Source organism: Mustela lutreola, chromosome 6, assembly GCF_030435805.1.
Source record: "Mustela lutreola isolate mMusLut2 chromosome 6, mMusLut2.pri, whole genome shotgun sequence".
In the NCBI taxonomy this organism is placed as follows: Eukaryota; Metazoa; Chordata; class Mammalia; order Carnivora; family Mustelidae; genus Mustela; species Mustela lutreola.
The window spans coordinates 121,542,273-121,561,209 of record NC_081295.1 but is presented as its reverse complement, the minus strand read 5'-3'; the positions used below and the strand labels follow the sequence as shown (position 1 = coordinate 121,561,209).

The 18,937-nt window shown below is 36.2% G+C and overlaps 1 protein-coding gene and 1 non-coding gene across 2 annotated transcripts in view; one reads left to right on the top strand and one right to left on the bottom strand.

The window, feature by feature from the left end:
- TSBP1 (testis expressed basic protein 1) overlaps window positions 1-18,937 on the bottom strand; it is an 88,703-nt gene that overhangs the window by 56,016 nt on the left and 13,750 nt on the right. The window contains exons 10-19 of the mRNA XM_059179344.1: window positions 16,511-16,531; window positions 16,288-16,299; window positions 9,237-9,275; window positions 8,613-8,633; window positions 6,831-6,851; window positions 6,026-6,046; window positions 5,402-5,422; window positions 4,770-4,790; window positions 1,922-1,942; window positions 1,184-1,204 (exon numbers count right to left, since the gene is read on the bottom strand). Of these exons, the coding sequence (XP_059035327.1) occupies window positions 1,184-1,204; window positions 1,922-1,942; window positions 4,770-4,790; window positions 5,402-5,422; window positions 6,026-6,046; window positions 6,831-6,851; window positions 8,613-8,633; window positions 9,237-9,275; window positions 16,288-16,299; window positions 16,511-16,531 (219 nt within the window). The remainder of the gene's footprint in view (window positions 1-1,183; window positions 1,205-1,921; window positions 1,943-4,769; window positions 4,791-5,401; window positions 5,423-6,025; window positions 6,047-6,830; window positions 6,852-8,612; window positions 8,634-9,236; window positions 9,276-16,287; window positions 16,300-16,510; window positions 16,532-18,937) is intronic.
- On the top strand, window positions 4,021-4,127 carry LOC131834933 (U6 spliceosomal RNA). The gene has a single exon (XR_009355024.1). It is a non-coding gene; the product is annotated as a U6 spliceosomal RNA (small nuclear RNA).

Genomic DNA, 18,937 nt, shown 5'->3' with positions numbered 1-18,937 from the left:
TGTTAGATCAGTGCATCATCTGGTCTTAAGCTCCTACCCCCATGCTTCACATCCTCAGGTCTTTGCTGGTCTGGGACAGGAATATGGCTGTCCTCCTTCCTTTCCATCCCTTTTCAGGGCGCTTAAACTCCATGGCACTAGAGGTTAACCAAATCGTCCTCTCTTATTCATGACTTATTTTGAAAGTCATTTATTCTTTCCATCTTATTATTTTTATCATGTTCAGTTAGCCAGCCTATAGCACTTCATAAGTTTTTTGATGTAGTGTTCATGACTTCATCCCAAAGACTCAGCTCGGCTTCTGATACAAGAGCTCAGCTAGTTGAAGGAATGTTTGAGTATATCTGACTTGCCTTCTGATAATGTCCTCTTGTTTGGCTTAAACTTTGGAATGCTATTTCGTAATTTCCAGACTCAGAATTTACAATGACTTGAGTTTGGTTTATTTTGACACCCTCGAGTTTGACATTGGTTTTGCCCTACTTAGTCACAATATTAGCTTACCCTTCACTCTCTTTCATTTATAGTTTGTAGTTGTCTGATGTATCTGGCAGTTTCTATAATTGCAGCCCACCTACCATAATATCCTGTTCACTGAAGGGGTGTGTGTGTGTGTGTGTGCTGGTGTTGGTGTTTGGGACATGGGACAGGATAGGACATGAAGAAAGAGAAGGTATTGGGAGAAAAGATTGGGGAATTCTGTGCAGACTAGAACCTTAGTATTATTCTTTGGTGCACTTTTCCCAGGACACTTGGAAGAAAACTGATAAGACCTCAGTCTATTTAAATTTGATTGTTTTTCTATTCTTTTATATTTCTTTTAAAATTTGCTTCCTTTTTTAAAAATTTTCTTTATATTGTCTCTGTTGTCTTTGAAGAGGCCCTTTATGAACAACAAATTATTTCAGAAGTAAAAAGATACCATTATTCTTTCTCTGTTACTTTAGAAAATTCTGTATTATTATAGAAGCCATTATGACCATTCCTGGGGACATTTTCTTACTTTTTTTTCTTAAGAAATAACTTTAGGGAATTCTCAGCAAATGAAACTGAGATGCATGAAAACGTGTCTAAAACCACTGTCCTTATGGTAATAGATACATTTGGGACAGGGGACAAGTCCTCTATACAGTGTAGAAGATCAAAGAAAACACCAGAGGAAAAAGATAGATAAGAGACTTACCACTGGGCCCAGTATATTGCACTAAAAATAGAAACAAACAAATTATTGTGATTGTTGAACATGATAAACACACATACCACTGTTTTCCAAAGGAGAACAGTTAAATACCTTGCCAGAATTACTAAATCCCAGTCACCAGGATTAAATATTTTTACTGGACTGTGTCCTCACCATAAGAATCAGATCTTTCCCTAGGAGACTTGTAACCCTGTTGTAGTTAGAGGGAGAAACATTTCATGCTTGCCTTTAACTATTACAGGTGTTTGAAGTGTAATCTTTGTATTACTTTCCCTTCATTTTCCTCATCTTTTTTCTCTCATGTCACTGTTTTTCACTCTCTTGGCCTTCCTTCTTTTGTCTTCTTTCTCATTTTTATGTCTTCCCCCAGATTCTCTCTATTGCATCTTTGCTTTGGAACATTCTTCTAATGTATACTGACAAACTACCATAATTTTTTTTAAGATTTTATTTATTTATTTAACAGAGATCACAAGTAGGCAGAGAGGTAGGCAGAGAGAGAGAGAGAGAGAGAGGATGAAACAGGCTTCCTGCCAAGCAGAGAGCCTGATGTGAGGCTTGATGCCAGGACCCTGGGTTCATGACCTGGGCTGAAGGCAGAGGCTTTAACCCACTGAGCCACCCAGGCGCCCCTACCATAATTATTATTAGAAAAATGTTATGCTGCCTTTTATGAATTTGAGTAATATATATGAGTTGATGTATATATAGGAAACTTACCAATAGGTCCTGGAGTTTGCACTAAAAAGAAATCAAGATTGGGATATTAGTATGACTGTTTGTATGAAGAATAAACTTTTCATTAATTTTATTCTAGGGTGAGGCTTTGGGAGGTCGAGAAGAAGTGATAATAGTAATAACATTAGGGAGAACTAATCCAAGTATGATAAATACATAGCAAAAGAGATATTTAGCATATATTACAACTCAACCTGAGACGAGGATCTCTCTAGAATCACTGTCAACCTAGGAAAGGCTAGAGACATTAAAGATATAAACTTTGTCTTTTTCTTTATATTTTCTTTCCTGTCAGTAACAAAAGATGGTGCTCTTTTAAAGGATCACCCTGTACTAAAATATTTCTATTTCCTATTTCTATATGCTCTAGGGTAGCCATGAAGGTAGGATGTAGGATATAGTCTTCTCAGTTTCCAGTTTACTGACTACTGCTTTGATTGGCTTGTATCTCTGGGGAAAAGTCAACAAAACCTTCAGTTTTCAATGAGAATTTGGCCTTCAGTTGATTTTCTAGTTCTGACTAAACCTGCTATCTTACTTGACAACATTCCTTTAATTTACGAATGATCCTTGGGGCACCTGGGTAGTTCAGTCAGTTAAGCATCTGACTCTTGATTTCAGTTTTGATCATGACATCTGGATCACAAAATCGAGCCCCACATTGTGCTCCATGCTCAGAACACAGACTTGTTAAGACTCTCTCTTTCCCTCCCATCTCCCTCAATCACTCTCTCTCTAAAATAAATAAATAAACAAATAATAAATAATAAAAATTTTTAAAAATGTAAGGAAGAATGATTCTTGTTGATAAATTGCATGTTAACTGGGAGAACTATAAATACCCTTCAGAAAGCCTTATTTTTGGGCTTCCCTAAGTGTAGTGACCATGTATTTGATCATGTTCCTTATAGAATCCCTGCAGGTTATGTTGTGGAGTTCTTATAGGTTATTTTGGTTCTTGGGCTTCTAATTCCAAGCAACTCCTATGGGAGGCAATGGGTGCTTGGGTGGCGATGCAGACACTTGCATAGACCACATCAAGGACTACTGTCACAGACAAGAGGTGGTTGATGCTTCCCTAGTGGCAAGCTGTGTTTCCTTCTTTAAGTCCCACTGAGTAGCCTGGCGAAAGCTGGGATCATTATGTGAGTCTGTATGGTTAACTGAGTCTAAAAAGACCACCCCGCCTTTCAGTGGGCATTACATTATCTTTCTTCTCCATAGCTCCTTGCTTCATGGCACTCATCATGGGAAATATCCCAGTTCTAACCCATAAGTCCCCAACCTTTAGCTCTGAACTTTTTTTTTTTTCCGTGTAAAAAAGCTAGAAGGTAGATTACCGGTTGTGGATATTGTAGGCCATGAGTTGTAGACAAGCCAGAAATTTAGGTATTTTGCAAAAGTAATTTAATATTTAATATTTGCTTTTTAAAAATGCCCTTGATCCTGGATTAGATTTCTTAGGACATTTACCCTCTGGTATAAGCCACTAAAAATTTAGACAGATAATCATTTCAAATATTATTTTGTTTTCTTTGTTTTCCTGTATGTCTTACCCATTTCTTTTTTAACTTGTGACTCTTTGTAGACTTCTTTCATAGCTTTATTTATATTCATTTATTCTTTTTTCTTCTCCTGCCTCCAACTCAATCTCCTGCCTTCAACTTCCTTCCTACTTTGTTCCTTTTAAATTTCTCTCGATTTTTCTCTTTTTAACATATACCTTTATTCTGTTATTCCTTGTATTGCATCTTCTCTCACTTTCTCTCCCCATAGGCATTTTTGTCCACTATTTTTAATATTCTAAGTGCAAGTGCATTGTATTTCTAACTAAAACCCTTTTGAACACTCAAAATGGTAGTGGAAAGAACTCAAGAGTTAGCATAACTTTAGTTCTAACTTCATTAATCATCTTACTTCCCTATTTTTTGAGGAATGACTTCTGAATTTCAACTTTTTCATCTCTCAAGATGGGTATAATACCCACTTACCTACCACCATTGAAATACTATGTAAAGCCAACAAAATAATGCATGGGAGAATTAGAAAAATGGTAAACCATTACAGGAATCATATAGGGAGTGTTCACTTCAGCAGCACATATACTAAAATTGGAACAATACAGAGAAGATTAGCGTGGCCCATGTGCAAGGATGATATGCAGATTCATGAAGGAATCACACCAAGAGTGACTAGGTACAGATACAGGACTTACATTCATTCTGTCAGGCAAATATTTTTTTAGGTTTCTAATTTCACAAATTCCTATTTTTTTTTTTTTTTTTTTTTTTTTTTTAGGAATCCTATAACCTAGTGTGTGAAGCAATAACTATTTGCTCTTAGTTTGTAAATATGTAATTATGGACAACTATATCTTGGAACCTAACCATTATTTCTAATGTTTCCATGGAAAAATGCAATAGGACAAGTTTCTAAAAGTTGACAAAAATAAAACCTAACTATAGTGGACAGAATTTTTCATAGAAATTAGATAGTAAGAAAAACATAATCTAATAAATTAATCTAAGAACATAATCTAGTAAAAATTATTTTCAAGGAAAGCAAGAAGTTTAGGTGTAATGTTCCAAATCTTTATTACATGTTGGTTCTAGAAAGCTAGATTATAGAATTTAGAAAAGACCTCTCCTAGTGGGGGGTTATTTTTTCACTTCGTATTTCAGCTTCATTGTATCTTTTTATTGCAGAACCTGGGGGAATCTACCCTCTAAGAATTCTGAGTGGGATAATGAGACAGTGGAAAAATCTGATCTTGGAGTCCATAGGCATGAATCATTTGAAATAAAAATCAACTGAGCATTAGATGACTTACCAATGGTTTTTTGAGAGAGCTCTAGAAAAACAAACAAAAGGAAAGAGAAAAGAAATCAGTAGCTGCTCTCTGGTTCTGGAGCCCATAGTTCTCATTTGCATGCTTTCCTGGTGAGAATCTGTGCCATTAAACTTGGGCTCAGCTACAATGGGGTAGTAGGGATGTTGACTTTCTTCATGGATGCTAATACATATAAAGGCTTCCTTATCTAATGGATTCACTGAGAGGCTAAGTAGCAAAGGTACTAAATAGAAGTCACGCTTTTGGCCCATATAAACCCCGCAGAGGGTTGGAAAAATCCTTCTACATTTAAACTTAATTTTCTTCCTTTCCCCTATAATTTCACTTGTGTCTATCTCATTCTGTTTTTAAAAGTCCTTCATGTGATGTTGATAAGCCACTGGAAACTTTCAAGAGTTCATCTTCCACTTTATAGTTTGTGTTTGGTACTGGAATGTACATCCACATTATCATTAATGATTTACTGAAATGGTAGATAGAAGACAACAAAAAGACCAAGAAAATGTGGACCCCAAACCCCTGAAATCCCAACATAGAATCCAGGGAAAGGTCCCTAAGACACTAAACTAAATTAAAATTCTCTACAGTGAAGAATCAGGCAGTAAACTTACTGATAGGTCCCGTAGCTCCTGCTGAGAAACAGAAAGGGAAAGAGAGAAAGAGAAGAGGAGAGAGAGGGAGATAATCAGTATGCTTTATCACTCTGAGGGAAATAGCCATTCTTTAACCCTTATTCTAGAGGGAGTGTCGTAAGTAGAAATCCTAGGAACATCAAGGGTTGTTTGCATGGCAATCCTCAGGCAGGCTCCATGTTGTACAATATAGGGGACTTCCAGGAATGGGACCTCCCCTTGTTTACAGTAATATTTGCAACCTTTAGAGGATTGCAATAAACTTATTCCATACTAATTCATAATGTCTCCTTTAAAAATTTTCCTCTCTCTTTTTTCTCTCATTCCATTAAGATCTCACTGTTATTTGAAAAGCAAACCTTCCTTTGCTGACAGGGCATTGTGACTGCTGTTAAGAGGATCCTTTTCTTTTCTATTTTCTTATGCTAGCCCATGGGCTTTGTAGTCTTTCTACTTCATGCATGGCTTCTTTGGAAACTGTGTAATAGGAATACTAGAGAAGTTGAGAAACATGGCATCAAGAAAGCAGGGCAGATCAGTACTTAAGATTTTATGGGTGAGAAATTAAAGGAACCAGAGTGCAGAAGCAAATTTGATACTTACGAATTGGTGCTGTGAATTGCACTAAAATACAAAGAAGAGGAAAATCAGCAGGTTTGACATTATGAATGCTCATGCCACCAATATTTTTTAAAGAAACTGTGAAGCAGCTGAACCAGAGGGAGCATTACTACTGCAATTCAGTAGATAATTTTAACAAAGAAGCCCCATAGCCTTCCCTCCAGATTAAGTCATTTGGCATTCATCTTAAATGAGAAAACTATGGCAGAGGTGAACATATAAAACTGGGGTTAAAGGTTGTAAATCTTTCCTTCACTTTCATTCCTCTTTCCTTTCTCTGTCTGCCCACCCAACACTCAGCTCTCTCAAAGGACTAACATTCCTGGGGTAAGTGGGATGTCAGTTCTGTATTTTTTTTTTCCCATTACCACCTCCTCTTTTGTCTTTATTATGCTTATTCTTTTCCTCCTCCTAGAACCACCTGTTCTGGGAGTGCTTCCTCAGTTTAAGGAAGTCCACAAATAGTTATTTTAATTATTTTCATAATAATAATGGGATGTTTCCTCTGGTTTTAAATATTTATTTGTATTTCATATTATTTTAAATATGAATGATTTTACTTTCCCTTGTCTTAAACTCAGTGACAGTTCAGGGTAGTTTGTTTTTTTGTTTTTTGTTTTTTCTGATGTCTTCAGCATCAGGAGGGGTCAGTAATTTAAATGTAATCATGCAGTCAATTAGTATGAGTAAGAAAGCCTGGATATAGAAAGAGCTCCTGTAAGGAGAAGTCCCATAGTTCACAGAAGACCAACGAGTGTTAGAGTTAAGAAACAGAAAAAGAACTCACTTATGGGTCCAATGGTTCCAGCTAATATATGAGAAAAATAAGACAGACTAATTAGAATTGTTCTTCGGCACAGAAAATTTAGTTTGCACTGAAATTATTCTTGGGAGAACATCATAAATGCAGACACAGGGAACAAAATTTCTATTTCAGAAGAATAATAAATACATTTTTTCTTCATTTTCCACCATGGACGATCCCTGTAACACTGGTATCTGACAGCTGGAGTTGCAGGGATGCAGTGCTCAGGGTGCCTTTCCTGATGGATCACTGAAACTCAGTAGATTCCACAAGCCATTGATTTTTTTCAAGCTGGGCTAATTTGAACTAATTTAGCCAGAACCTATGGCCTCATCTTCTGAAGGAGACAGTGGGAATTTCTGTCTCCTGTGGGTGACCTCAGCTCCCTTATTAGAGTAATTTGGCCTGCAATATCTGAGCACAAAAGGGAATAGGAACTCTCAGATGGCTCAAGACTTTCATAGGAGCAGTAGGCTGGTAAAGAGCTTGAGGCTTGACCCACATGATTACCAATAACAGCCTTCTTTACAAACACCATACATACAGACACCTCTTTGTACCTCTAGGGCTACATGTGCTTTAGTGACACTTCCCCAGTGTTTATTCTTGATTGACTTTATTTTAATCAGGTTTCATGTGTATAAATGCTCCAGGAAGAGCAGACTCAGCGTGTGATTTGTCATGAGCTCTAATCCTCAAATTATTCTTCTTCCTTTAATGTTGCCTGTGCCCTAGGAACATCCTCAGAAGTGATGGATAGAAATACGTTAATAAATGAATGAACCCTTGATGAGTTTCATTTTTCTTGTCATCGACTTTAAAGTTATTCTTGCTATGGAGAATCTGAAGGGATGGAAGACCTGGTTAAACTTGGATCTAGTGCACTCAAATTTTTATTCCTTTTCTAGCTATAAGAGATTGAAACTCTGTTAGTAATGGTTCTAAGGCACCTGGGGATTTTCTTAAAAATGCAGATTCTGATTTAGTGGGTCTTAGGTGGAGATGCTTCACTGCCAAGAAACTCCAAGGTGAGGCTAATGCAGATAGATCCTTGGGCCCAATTTAAGCAACAGGCCATTAAGTGACTGGTAAAATCTCAGAACATGTATAGGACACTGTTTACATTTATGACTTTTTTTTCCTTTTCTGTGTCAACTGTCTCTCACCCATCCCTCATTCCCAGTGCTTCTGCCAGAGATGTTTGTTGTAATGTCATTAAGATGCTACTGGGACACTTCTTTCAGACTTATTCTTTGTTGACAGTGGGGGACCCTCAGTCAGTCAGAGCTGGGACTTGCTGCTCTCTTCCTCTGAGTGTGACTGGGATTTCTAGCAAGGGACCGTACTACCTTCCTAACACTTTTATTCTTAACATGTTTCCCTTGCCAATTGAGTCTCAAGATTTTTTTTTTTTTTTTTTTTTTTTTTGAGAAATTTAAAAGTACTAGTACTATTACTGAGTACTACTACTAGTGGTAGTAGTACTAGTAGTAGTACTCAGTAATAGTACTAGTACTATAGTACTAGTAATATATATTACTATAATATAGTAATAGTACTAGTAATAGTACTAATAGTACTAGTACTGAGGAAGTACTATTACTTCTTCAGAAGGCTCCCAGCTTATTAAAATAAGAATAGGGGATAAAGAAGGAGAAAAGAATTGACAATTTGTGCAGGAGGAAATAAAAACATCCATGAGTAGCAGAGTCTTACATATTCTAACAAAGCACATGGGAATTAAAGCATAGAAAAGGAACTCACTTATAGGTCCTGCTGAACCTGCTAAAATACAAACATAAAGAGGTAAGTCTGGAGAGAACATGACTGAAAGATGTACATTTCAGGGAACTTCAGGTCAAGCATTTACTACATTATTATATTTAGGTGGAAAGCAGGAGGAAGTAAGTCTGGCTTACATCCTCCCCCCCCCCTTTTTTTTTTCTTAAAGAGACTCTTAAAATCATATTTCCTACAATTATTGTTCTTGTTCTCAATTTTTACTATCTTCCTATTATCAAATCCTTCTAAAATTTTCTGTTTGTTTTTGGTAAAGAACTTCATCCAACCACAGAATTTTTCCTTTCACCTATGAATTAATTTTATTAGCAGAGTTTCCACTTTACTAAATAAGAAAATTGTCACTTAGAGGGATCTTGAAATCATCCTCAAGTTCCTCACACTGGTAAAGGAAAAGGAGAACAGTAAAATAGTGAGATGTCTCCTTTCCTCCTCCTTTATGTGCCTACTTAACCTCACTCCAGCCCCCCCACCCAATAGTAGGCACTTTGTAGAAGACCAAACAAAAATAAAAACAAAACAAAAGAAGAAACAAAACAAACAAACAAACAAACAAAAAACTGGAGTTAAAAAATAAGAGAAACTTACATAAAGGTTCTGGAGTTACTTTGAGGATTTTTGCATCACCTGTGATGAAAAATGACGAGAACTATGAGAGATAAAATTTGTTTAAACAAACAAACAAAGACAAGTATAATGTCATCCTGATTTAGACTTTCAGAGAGCATGAAGTGTAGGCAATCCTACTCCTTCCTGCCCACATGTGTGGTACAAATAGTCTTGAGATTAAGGATCCAAGACTAGGGGCATTTGGGTGGTTCAGACGGTTAAGCATCTCTTAATTTGGCTCAGGTCATGTTCTCAGGATAATGAGATCAAGCCCTGTGATGGGGTCAGTGTGGAGCCTGCTTAAGATTCTCTCACCTTCTCCTTCTGCCCCTCCCCATTCTCTCCAGCACAATCATCTCTTTCTTAAATAAATAAATAAACATCCAAGACCAGAGAGTCCCAGCTTCACTTCTCTCTAGTTTTATGACTACATAAGTCACAAAACATTACTTTCTTTATCTTTAAAATGGGAATTATATCTCCTTTCTTAGAGGCATGGCTACGGTGAAAAATCAAAAATAATAATGGATAGAAAAGCTGATAAATTCTTTCAGAATTGTTATGGAAAGAACTATTCAGTGACTACAAAGGAATGAAACTCTTATGCAAAATAGGAAGCTTTCATTGTGTTTAAAGTCTTCAGCTTTAGCTTACTTCTTCTCTGTTTTCTCTATTTTCCCCTTACACCTTTTATTGTCATTTGGAAAGTTCTGAATGCCCGTGACAGGGCATTTTCATGAGCACTTCATTGTGTTGTTTTGGTTTGCTGATCTGTGTGATTTCACTCTAAAAAAAAATCCCTTTTATTTCTTGGTTACTTCAGTACCTTAGTTATACCCATTGATGTTCCAGTGAGATTGGCAGCAGTGGAGAACCATGGTTTCTTCCTTGAGAGGAACCAATCTTACATTAAGATGTCAAGACCTCTTTACTGAAACAAGTTTATGTGTGTGATGAATTAATTTTCCCATGGAATTTCAAAAAGGTTTTGTTTATGTGTGAAATTATGATTTGAAGTTTTAGAACCTACTTTGGTCTTCCATTTTCCTGTTCTGGAAATTTTTGCTGAAATTCTTCCTCCTTATTGTTTTCTTCTCCATTCTTTCTTATTTTCCCTATTCAAATCTTTTTTCCTTATGTAGCTTTATTTCTCTACTGAATGTTGTTTAAGAGCCGATGTATTATTTTAAAAAATTATATTTAGTAAGAAAGCTTTTAGGCAGTTAAAAATTTGCAGCTTATTTCTCTTAAAATTATTTTGTTTTTACTTGTATATTTATGACTCCATATTTGTTTGCCAGTTTGTTGAGTTTAGAGGGAAATAGTAGCTTTTCACAGAAATGTTAAGATCTCAGCACTTGGAAAGAGATTCTGCCTTTTCTAGGTGCTATAGACTAAGGTAACATACTGCTACTTCCACTACCAAATAAAGATTATTTATAAAAGATAACACCCATATACTTAGGATTTAAGAACATTGACCCATATTAGGCATGATGAATGTATTTCAGTTAATAGACTAAATCTGATCAATTAGTAGCATTGATTAGTAGCATCCCAGGACATGAAAAAAATTTTAGATTGTATGTGGGCTGAGCAGGAAAGAGAACTATGATCACCCACTGGTACCTGCCACAGGCAAAGGTATACAGAGAGGAACATATATCATATATTTTTGGAAATTTTTGAACTTAGAATTTTGTAGTCTTGTCCAATTGAAGACAAATGCATGACAGTGAAATGTTTCCACTTACTTTCAAAGTGAAGAAGCAGATAAAAATCTTAATTATAAGACTTGAATATCCTGCCAAAACACTTAAGTATTATGTATGTTTAGATTAAGAGCATAGCTTCTGTGGACAGTCTGCCTAATGAGAATATCAGAATTAGTTATCTTAGAGTGTGCCAAATTTTCCACTCTAAATGGAAATCCTGGTTGTCTGTGTGGGGGTCACATGACCAATTGCATTAGCAAGTCTCATGAGTTGTGAATCTGTCAGTTTAAGGGGATAGTGGGGAAGTTGGTTCTTGAAAAGTGCACACTCTATCTAGAAGCATTCACATTCAGAATTTAAAATAATGTGATGCTAGTCAACCAGAACACATGTATTAGTGGCACTGGGCTAGTGGTTGCCAATTTGGGAGCTCTACTTTGGAAAAGGAAGGGTTTAAGTGAGTACCCTACATATTTCAACAATAGTAGAGTGTGAGATTCACACCACCACAGATTGTGGCCTGGATCAAGATAGACCAAATAATTTCCTTTGTTTCACTAATTTAATCATAGGTGTTGGTTGGGTCACATTAAATTAAAACCTGTAATTCACAAACTTATTCAGGTTGTGAAGCACCTGGAAGTTGTGATATTTTTAGGAAAATCATGAAATCAAGATTTTTGAGCAAGAAGTAATTTTACTCATTGTGACCAAAAATATAATATTCAATAGGAAAAATTTTGTCAGAAGCATATAGCTTAGAAGAAAAAAAAATCTGTCAATTAGGATTATCTCTTTTTAAATTTTTAAAATTTTTTGTCACTTTCCCTAATTCCTTACTTTTCTGCCCTTCATTCCTCTCTCTGTCTTCCCTTTGTTTAGAAAATGTATTCATTTGCTTTGGCAATAAATGGGAATCAGTTCCAGTACACTGATTTAAGCCTTATCACCTCAATTTTCTTCTTTCTCCATTCATGTATTCTATATTCTCTCACTTTTCTCTTCTTTTCTGTTAGTTTTTCAATTGGTAGTTGAAATTGTAACAATTTAATGAGAAATTAAATAACTTGCCTTTGTTCAAAGAACCAGTAAATAGGGAGCTGGCATACAACTCTAGGCAGCCTGGCTCCATAACCCTCATCTGTAACAGTCTCCCTGTATATTTATAATACATTAGTTAACAACCAAACTTATTTTTAAAGTGGTTTTTAATAGTTCTTATTATGCCACTCTCAGTTCATGGAGAAATAATGCATATTTTCAATAATGGGATGAGCAGTAACTTATTCCCAAGGCCACGGCCAAAGTAAATAGCATAATTTCCTTCTTTGTGGGGGTGGGGGAGTAATGTAGTTAGAAAGGGACACAGAATCCAGGGAGGGCCTGTTGGGATGGAAGAAAATCAAATTTGCTCTAAGAGGGAGAGGGAGTTAATGGAAAAGTACAAGGATACAGAAGAGAGAAGTTATGGCTGCTGAAGAAATGTGGGGCTGGGAGTAGAGGTCCCATGACATAACATGAGTGCAGGAATTTGCTTGAAAGCAAGAAGGGGTGTGTCATTGCTTGGGGAGAAAGGTGAGACAGGTGAGCATGGTGCAGGTAAGATAACTAATGAAGGAGAAGGTGGAGAATGATGAACCTCAAGTGTTCTCTCTGACATAGCATATCTTCCCAGATAAGACAAGATATCCTCTGCCTAGTGTGGGAGCCCTATAATAACAGATTTTGAAAGAAGAAGAAAAACTTACTCATGGATCCTTGCAGTAATACTAAAGAGCAATAACAAATATTTAAATCAGTTTAGAGTTAATGCTTTAAATAATCCATCCATTTCCCAGAAGTCTTTACAGAAACTGTACTCTCCATTCCCCAGTAGGCACATGGATTACCACCCATGGATCTTGAATCTTCCTCCCCCTTGGACACTACCCAGGAGTGAAAATCTCAGGGAAGTCTCCAGGTTTACTGTATTTTCAATATTCTGATTTCATCCAGCACCTTTCCTTTCCCCTGTTTTCCACTCCTCCCTCTTTCTTTCTTTCCTCTTCTCAGTTTGGAGAATCTCCTCTCCATGAAGTAATAGCTTCAAGAACTGAAAAAAGATAATGTTACAAACATTCCAATTTTATAACAAAAGAAGACCAAGGTGTAGAGAGTCTGTGCCTGAGTATGTGAAAAAAGTATATGTAGTTTTCACCTCCAATTTTTCTGATTCAAAGTTCAATGCACTTTCCTCTGTACTGCATGGAGTTTTCTCTTTCTGGAATATTCCTTTAAAAAGTAAATTAACTTCTTATTACATATTCACTCTCTCTCTCTCTTTTGTTCTTTTTATTACTCTCTGGAGTGTTCCTCTTATTAAAAAACAAAAACAAAAACAAAACCCTAAATAATAGGGAATGTTTCTGGAACTTTCAGTATTAAATCATGACAGTACTAGTGATATGTAAACTACTATAGCATGAACCCCACTATATTCAGTGGCAGAAGGCTGAGCATTTGTCTTATTTGCCTTATGGTAGAGATTAAATTCCTGTGTGAAGATTGATCTTAGATCATTTCCATCATCTTTTTGGAAACGTATTTAACCAATCTCTAAAAAGACAAGATTTAACAATGCTCTGTTAGGTTCAACTTTTTTTTTTTAATTTTTTATTTTTTATAAACATATATTAGTCTAAATCCACAGACTGAGGTCCTGTGTTCCTGGGCTTTTTAGCCTTACCTAATCAAATCTAGGATAATGGGGAAGCAAAAAGACTGACATTCTAAGTTTAGGACCTGCCTGGGAAGGGGAAGACAAGGAGAACAAGATCCCCAGATATCAAGGATTCATGCCAGAGAAACAGTCAGAAGCATGCTCAGTTCCCTTGTAAACTGTGGTAAATGGACACACAGGTAAATTCATGAGGTCAGCTGTTTAAAGTCATCATAGTTAAACCCCTTTGACGAGAAGCTTCAGGAAGAAGCTCTCCACTCCCTTCCTCTGGGATTTGGTCACAGAGAGTGGAAAGATCCTGTGCTTTGGTGCCGTGACAGAGGCCCAGAGGCCAGACAAATGACTGGGGATGAACAGGGAGGTCATTTATGTCTTCTTTGTAAAGGCTGAAACTCTGTAGGGAACGTGGAAGACGTTAAGTCTTGGTTAAACTTTCTTTAGTTGTCCTATGTACTCCTTTCTTTTCACCTCTTGCTTACTCATGTGTGTCTTTCCTGAATTGAGAAATAGAAAGGGACTTAAATATTCTGGAGTTGACACTGAGGAATAATAGCAAAAATCCACAAGAGTTTGGATGAACAGTGTGAAAAGCTTATGATTCTCATGGAACTCTTTTTAGAGAGGGGGTCCAGATTAGTCTTCATGAGATACATACAGTGGGTGTTCAGATGCTAGAACACTTGGATTTTAATTCTAATTCCTCTACGTACTACCTGTGTGACCTTGCACAAGTCATTTAATTTTTTGTGTCTTATTCATTTTAAGTACAAAATTTATAGTAAAATATAATTCATAGAATTGCTATGAATGTGTAACACATATACTTCATCTATATTACAACAGTAGTTTCAAATTGTAGTCCTTATCTACGTATACCTATATACACCTGCATGGGACACATGGACCATAGCCTCCTCTGCCTCCGGCACTGTGTGGGTTTAAGATTTTCAGAGAAATAATAGAATCAAACCCTTTGTGCTCCTGGTTTGAGAGCCCTTCCCCAAGTTACCGTAGTCCCCTGAGATGTCTCTGAGAATGACCTCTCAAGAGGGCCTCATTCATCCTCTAGGACCACACAGTGTATTGAACTTCAGGGGGGAATGGCCGCATGCATCTTTCAGTTAAATACTATATATAATAACTAATTACTCACCTTCCTCTGAGATTAATCCCAACATGTGTCACATATCCATTTACCTTATTTGCCATCAGAAGATAATTCTCATTTTAAGGAGTATATTATCATAATGATTAGTATAACTCCTAATCTGATTTTCTTTCTTACACTCTAAAATCCCATACACCATGCTGTCTGAAATTACTATCAGCAGATTCCCCTGTATCTTTAATTTCTCCAAATATTCTGTTCATCATTTTGTTTTAACAAGCCCAATTGTCCTTTGAAGTACTATGCCTCTTGCAGCCCTCTGAGCAGTGTTTATTTTTGATTCCATACTCATATACCACAGGGCAGGTATATTGCAGGAGAAATTGAAGACTTGAGTTGATTGTTTAACACATGTCAACCTGAAGATATTTGACTTTGTTCCTGTGGTAAGTTATTTCTGTGACTTAACTGGATGAAAACAAAGCAAAACTAAATAAAACCTGATTTGATTATAACAGTAATGAAATATTGAGCTTGATGGTTTTCCAAGGTCATTATGTAAGATATAGATATATCTATATCTTACGTATACATATTATATGTCTATGTAATAAAGCAACCTTATTCATCACATGAGTTATGTTAGTAACGGACTAGAAAAATAATTGTGAGATTTAGATTAATTCACATTTTTTTGCATTTTTAGATTACATATTAAAAATTAAAGTAATATTTTTTACATATGCATGATGTTCTAAATTTCACTTCAAGAAGATACTTTAAATTGAAAAAATAAATTTTAATGGTGTCCTGCGGATACTTGGACAAGCACATGACTTAATTAAAAGCTCAGTGTGTAGGGCACCTGGGTGGCTCAGTGGATTAAGCCTCTGCCTTTGGCTCAGGTCATGATCTCAGGGTCCTGGGATCGAGTCCTGCATCAGGCTCTCTGCTTAGCAGGGAGCCTGCTTCCACCTCTCTTTCTCTACCTGCCCCTCTGCCTACTTGTGCTCTTTCTCTCTGTCAAATAAATAAATAAAATCTTTAAAAAAATCTCTGTGTGTAGAACCTCAGTTTTACCTTCTATGAGCTATGTGCCTTTGGGTAAATTATATAATATCCTTGAGTTGTTTCTTATTTATAAGACCTGTGAATATGGATTCAATAAACCTGGCTTATGTAATACAGCTGCCCCCCTTACTCTCATTCCCTGCCCTTTTCACAACCTTCTTTCCTCCTGCTTCTGAGCAAAAGAAGGTATTTTGTTTTGCTGAAACCCTCATAGCCAGCCAAAACCATCTGAATCTTCTCTGTATTCATAATCGATAGACCTTTCATTTTCCAAAGCTCTCATTAACTTCAGGTGAAGTGCTTGATTATAGAGAAGGAAGAAAAGTTGAGGGACAAGGCTAGGCAGAGTTAGTTTATGGCCCCAGGTCTGTGATACACCAAAGGGAATTAGAGTTGAGAAAAAGTAAAGGAACTTACCTCTTTGTTCTCCTAAAAAGAAACACAAAAAAGTTTATGGGGTTGTCTGGCATTTTTTTTTTTTTAATTTCTGCTTTTCATTTTGGGAATATCAGAACAAGGGAACCCCTGGGAACACCAACCCCTGAGTGTCAGCTGTGGCTCAGGGAGTTAGGAAATTATATGTTGTCATTCAAACCTGGGGATACCTTGAATTGAGTTGGAGAAAGGTAAAGGAACTTACCAATACTTGATCGAGATAGTGCTAAAAGAAAGCAAACAAGAATGAGATTTGTGTATTTTAGGGAGAATCTAAGATTACATAGATTATATATGAGGTAAAGGTTGTGGGAAAGAGAGCAGTAATGTGTCACATCTCATTTTCTATTACCAGGTGCAATGCAGTGTGGTGGGCAGATGGACATCCATCTATGGTATATTTGGGGGGCTTTTGTGTATTTACTTAGTAATACTCTTATGGCAGGCTAAGATTACAACATCTATGTATCCTATCTTTTAATTTTTCTTAGTAAAGGAATAACAATGTTTGTGAGGATTGCTAGATTTCTGGTCCCCAGAAACTTTTCTCCCTCTTTGACTTTCTTCTTTGTGATCCTGCTGCTTTTGTTCTGTTTCCTTCTCTGCCCATATTTCTCCTCCTCCTCTTCTCTCCCAATTTTCTTTTTCTTTTTCCCCCTTTGAAAGATCTTTGCACCAAACTAATACTACATAACAGCTTCAACAGGGGATTTATACTTCTCAGAAATCATTTGTGTCCTGTGGGGATGCTCAATAACAAGAAAACAAAATAAGGATGTCTCTGGATATTAGAAGATAAAGAGTCAAGGCAGAGAAAAGGCACTTGTTGTCAAGATGGATATTTCACCCTCTCCTCTAACCACTTGGAAAAGTTGAGCATGATAATTTTTAAAGTTTTAAAACATAAAGCTGAACTTGAAAACTAGAAAGAAAAGTCTCCAAGGGCCATATATCAAGAAGGAGCCCATAATTTTGTTAGCAAGTGAGAAGGTTCATCATCCATATATCTTAATGGGAGGTTGACTTTTCAAGACATGATCAGGAACAAATATTAAGGCCACAGACCTCATGCTGTGGAAGAACATGGGACTAGACATTCTATATATCTAAAGCTCACAAAAACACTATCTGTGAGAAGGTCACTATTAATTCATATCTGTTTGTCAGGGTTTGCCAGGACATGATCTGTTTGCACCAGGCTATGGTGCAATACATTTCAGAGAATATAAATCACACACATCTGACTTGTAAATCATAAGACAATTAATAATCAACAATAAAAATAGCAAATGAACTTAGGATGCACTTAAATATTTACATTAAAAAATAAATTCTGAAAATTAATGAAGGGTTTCACATAGTAAACTAGAAAAAAAATTAAAATAGAAGGAAATGGGGTGCCTGGGAGGTTCAGTGGGTTAAAGACTCTGCCTTCAGCTCAGGTCATGATCCCAGATCCTGGGATCAAGCCCTGCATCAGGCTTTCTGCTTAGCCGGGAGCCTGCTTCCTCCTCTCTCTCTGCCTACTTGTGATCTCTGTCAAATAAATAAATAAAATCTTAAAAAAAAAGTAGAAGGAAATACTAAAGTTTAAAAAGAGAAAGTAATGAAATAAGAAAAATAATTAGTAGACATTCAAATTTGATTTTCAAATAGAGTAATAAAAACAACTATCTTTGACATGGAAGAATGACCAAAGAAAGAAAGCACAAACCCAATGATACTAGGAATAAAAAAAAAATAGCACATATGTAGGAGGTGCTCAGTCAGTTAAGGGTCTGCCTTCAGCTCAGGTCATGATTTCGGAGTCCTGGGATGGAGGCCCCATTGGGCTTCCCACTCAGCAGAGAGTCTGCTTCTCCCTCCTCTTGTGCTCTCTCTCTCTCACAATCTCTTTCTCTCTCAAGTAAATAAATAAATAAATAATAAGATCTTTTTAAAAAAATAAGTCATATCCATAGATAGAGTGCACAATTTTTAGAATCATAAAAAAACTTTTATGTCATTAATTTAAAAAAATAATTAAAATGTATTCAGTACTTATTCTTAATAAGATTTTTGTTAGCAAACGAGAAATAGGAATTTTCTTAACCCAATAAAATGGAACTGACCAATGGAAGCAAGCATCATGTTTAGTGGTGAAAACAGAGGCATTCTTGTTAAAATCAGATACCAAGAAGAATGCCTGTGATTATTGCTGGTGTCAGTACTGGATATTTTGGATAAAACAGTAAGATAAGAGGAAAGTTTAAGAACTATAAAGAAGACTCAAAAATTGTTAGTTTTTGCAGATGGGATTTTCTACATACAAAATCCAAGACTCTAAATTATTAGAAGTCTTAGAATTCAGCAGAGTGGCTAGGTACAACATCTACTCTCAACAGTACAGCATACAACTTATATAGCAGCAGTAATCATCTGTAAAATCCAATAGAAAAAAAATCATTCACACAGAAACAAAAACAAATATGTGCATAGTAATTAATCTAACAAAAGATGCTCCAGACCCTTTTGAGAAAATTATAGAACATTACTGAAGGGCACATAAGAAGATTTGAGTAAGATACATTATCATAGTAATGCATCAGAAAAATTGATTTTACAAATCTACAGACTCAGTGAAGTTCCAATG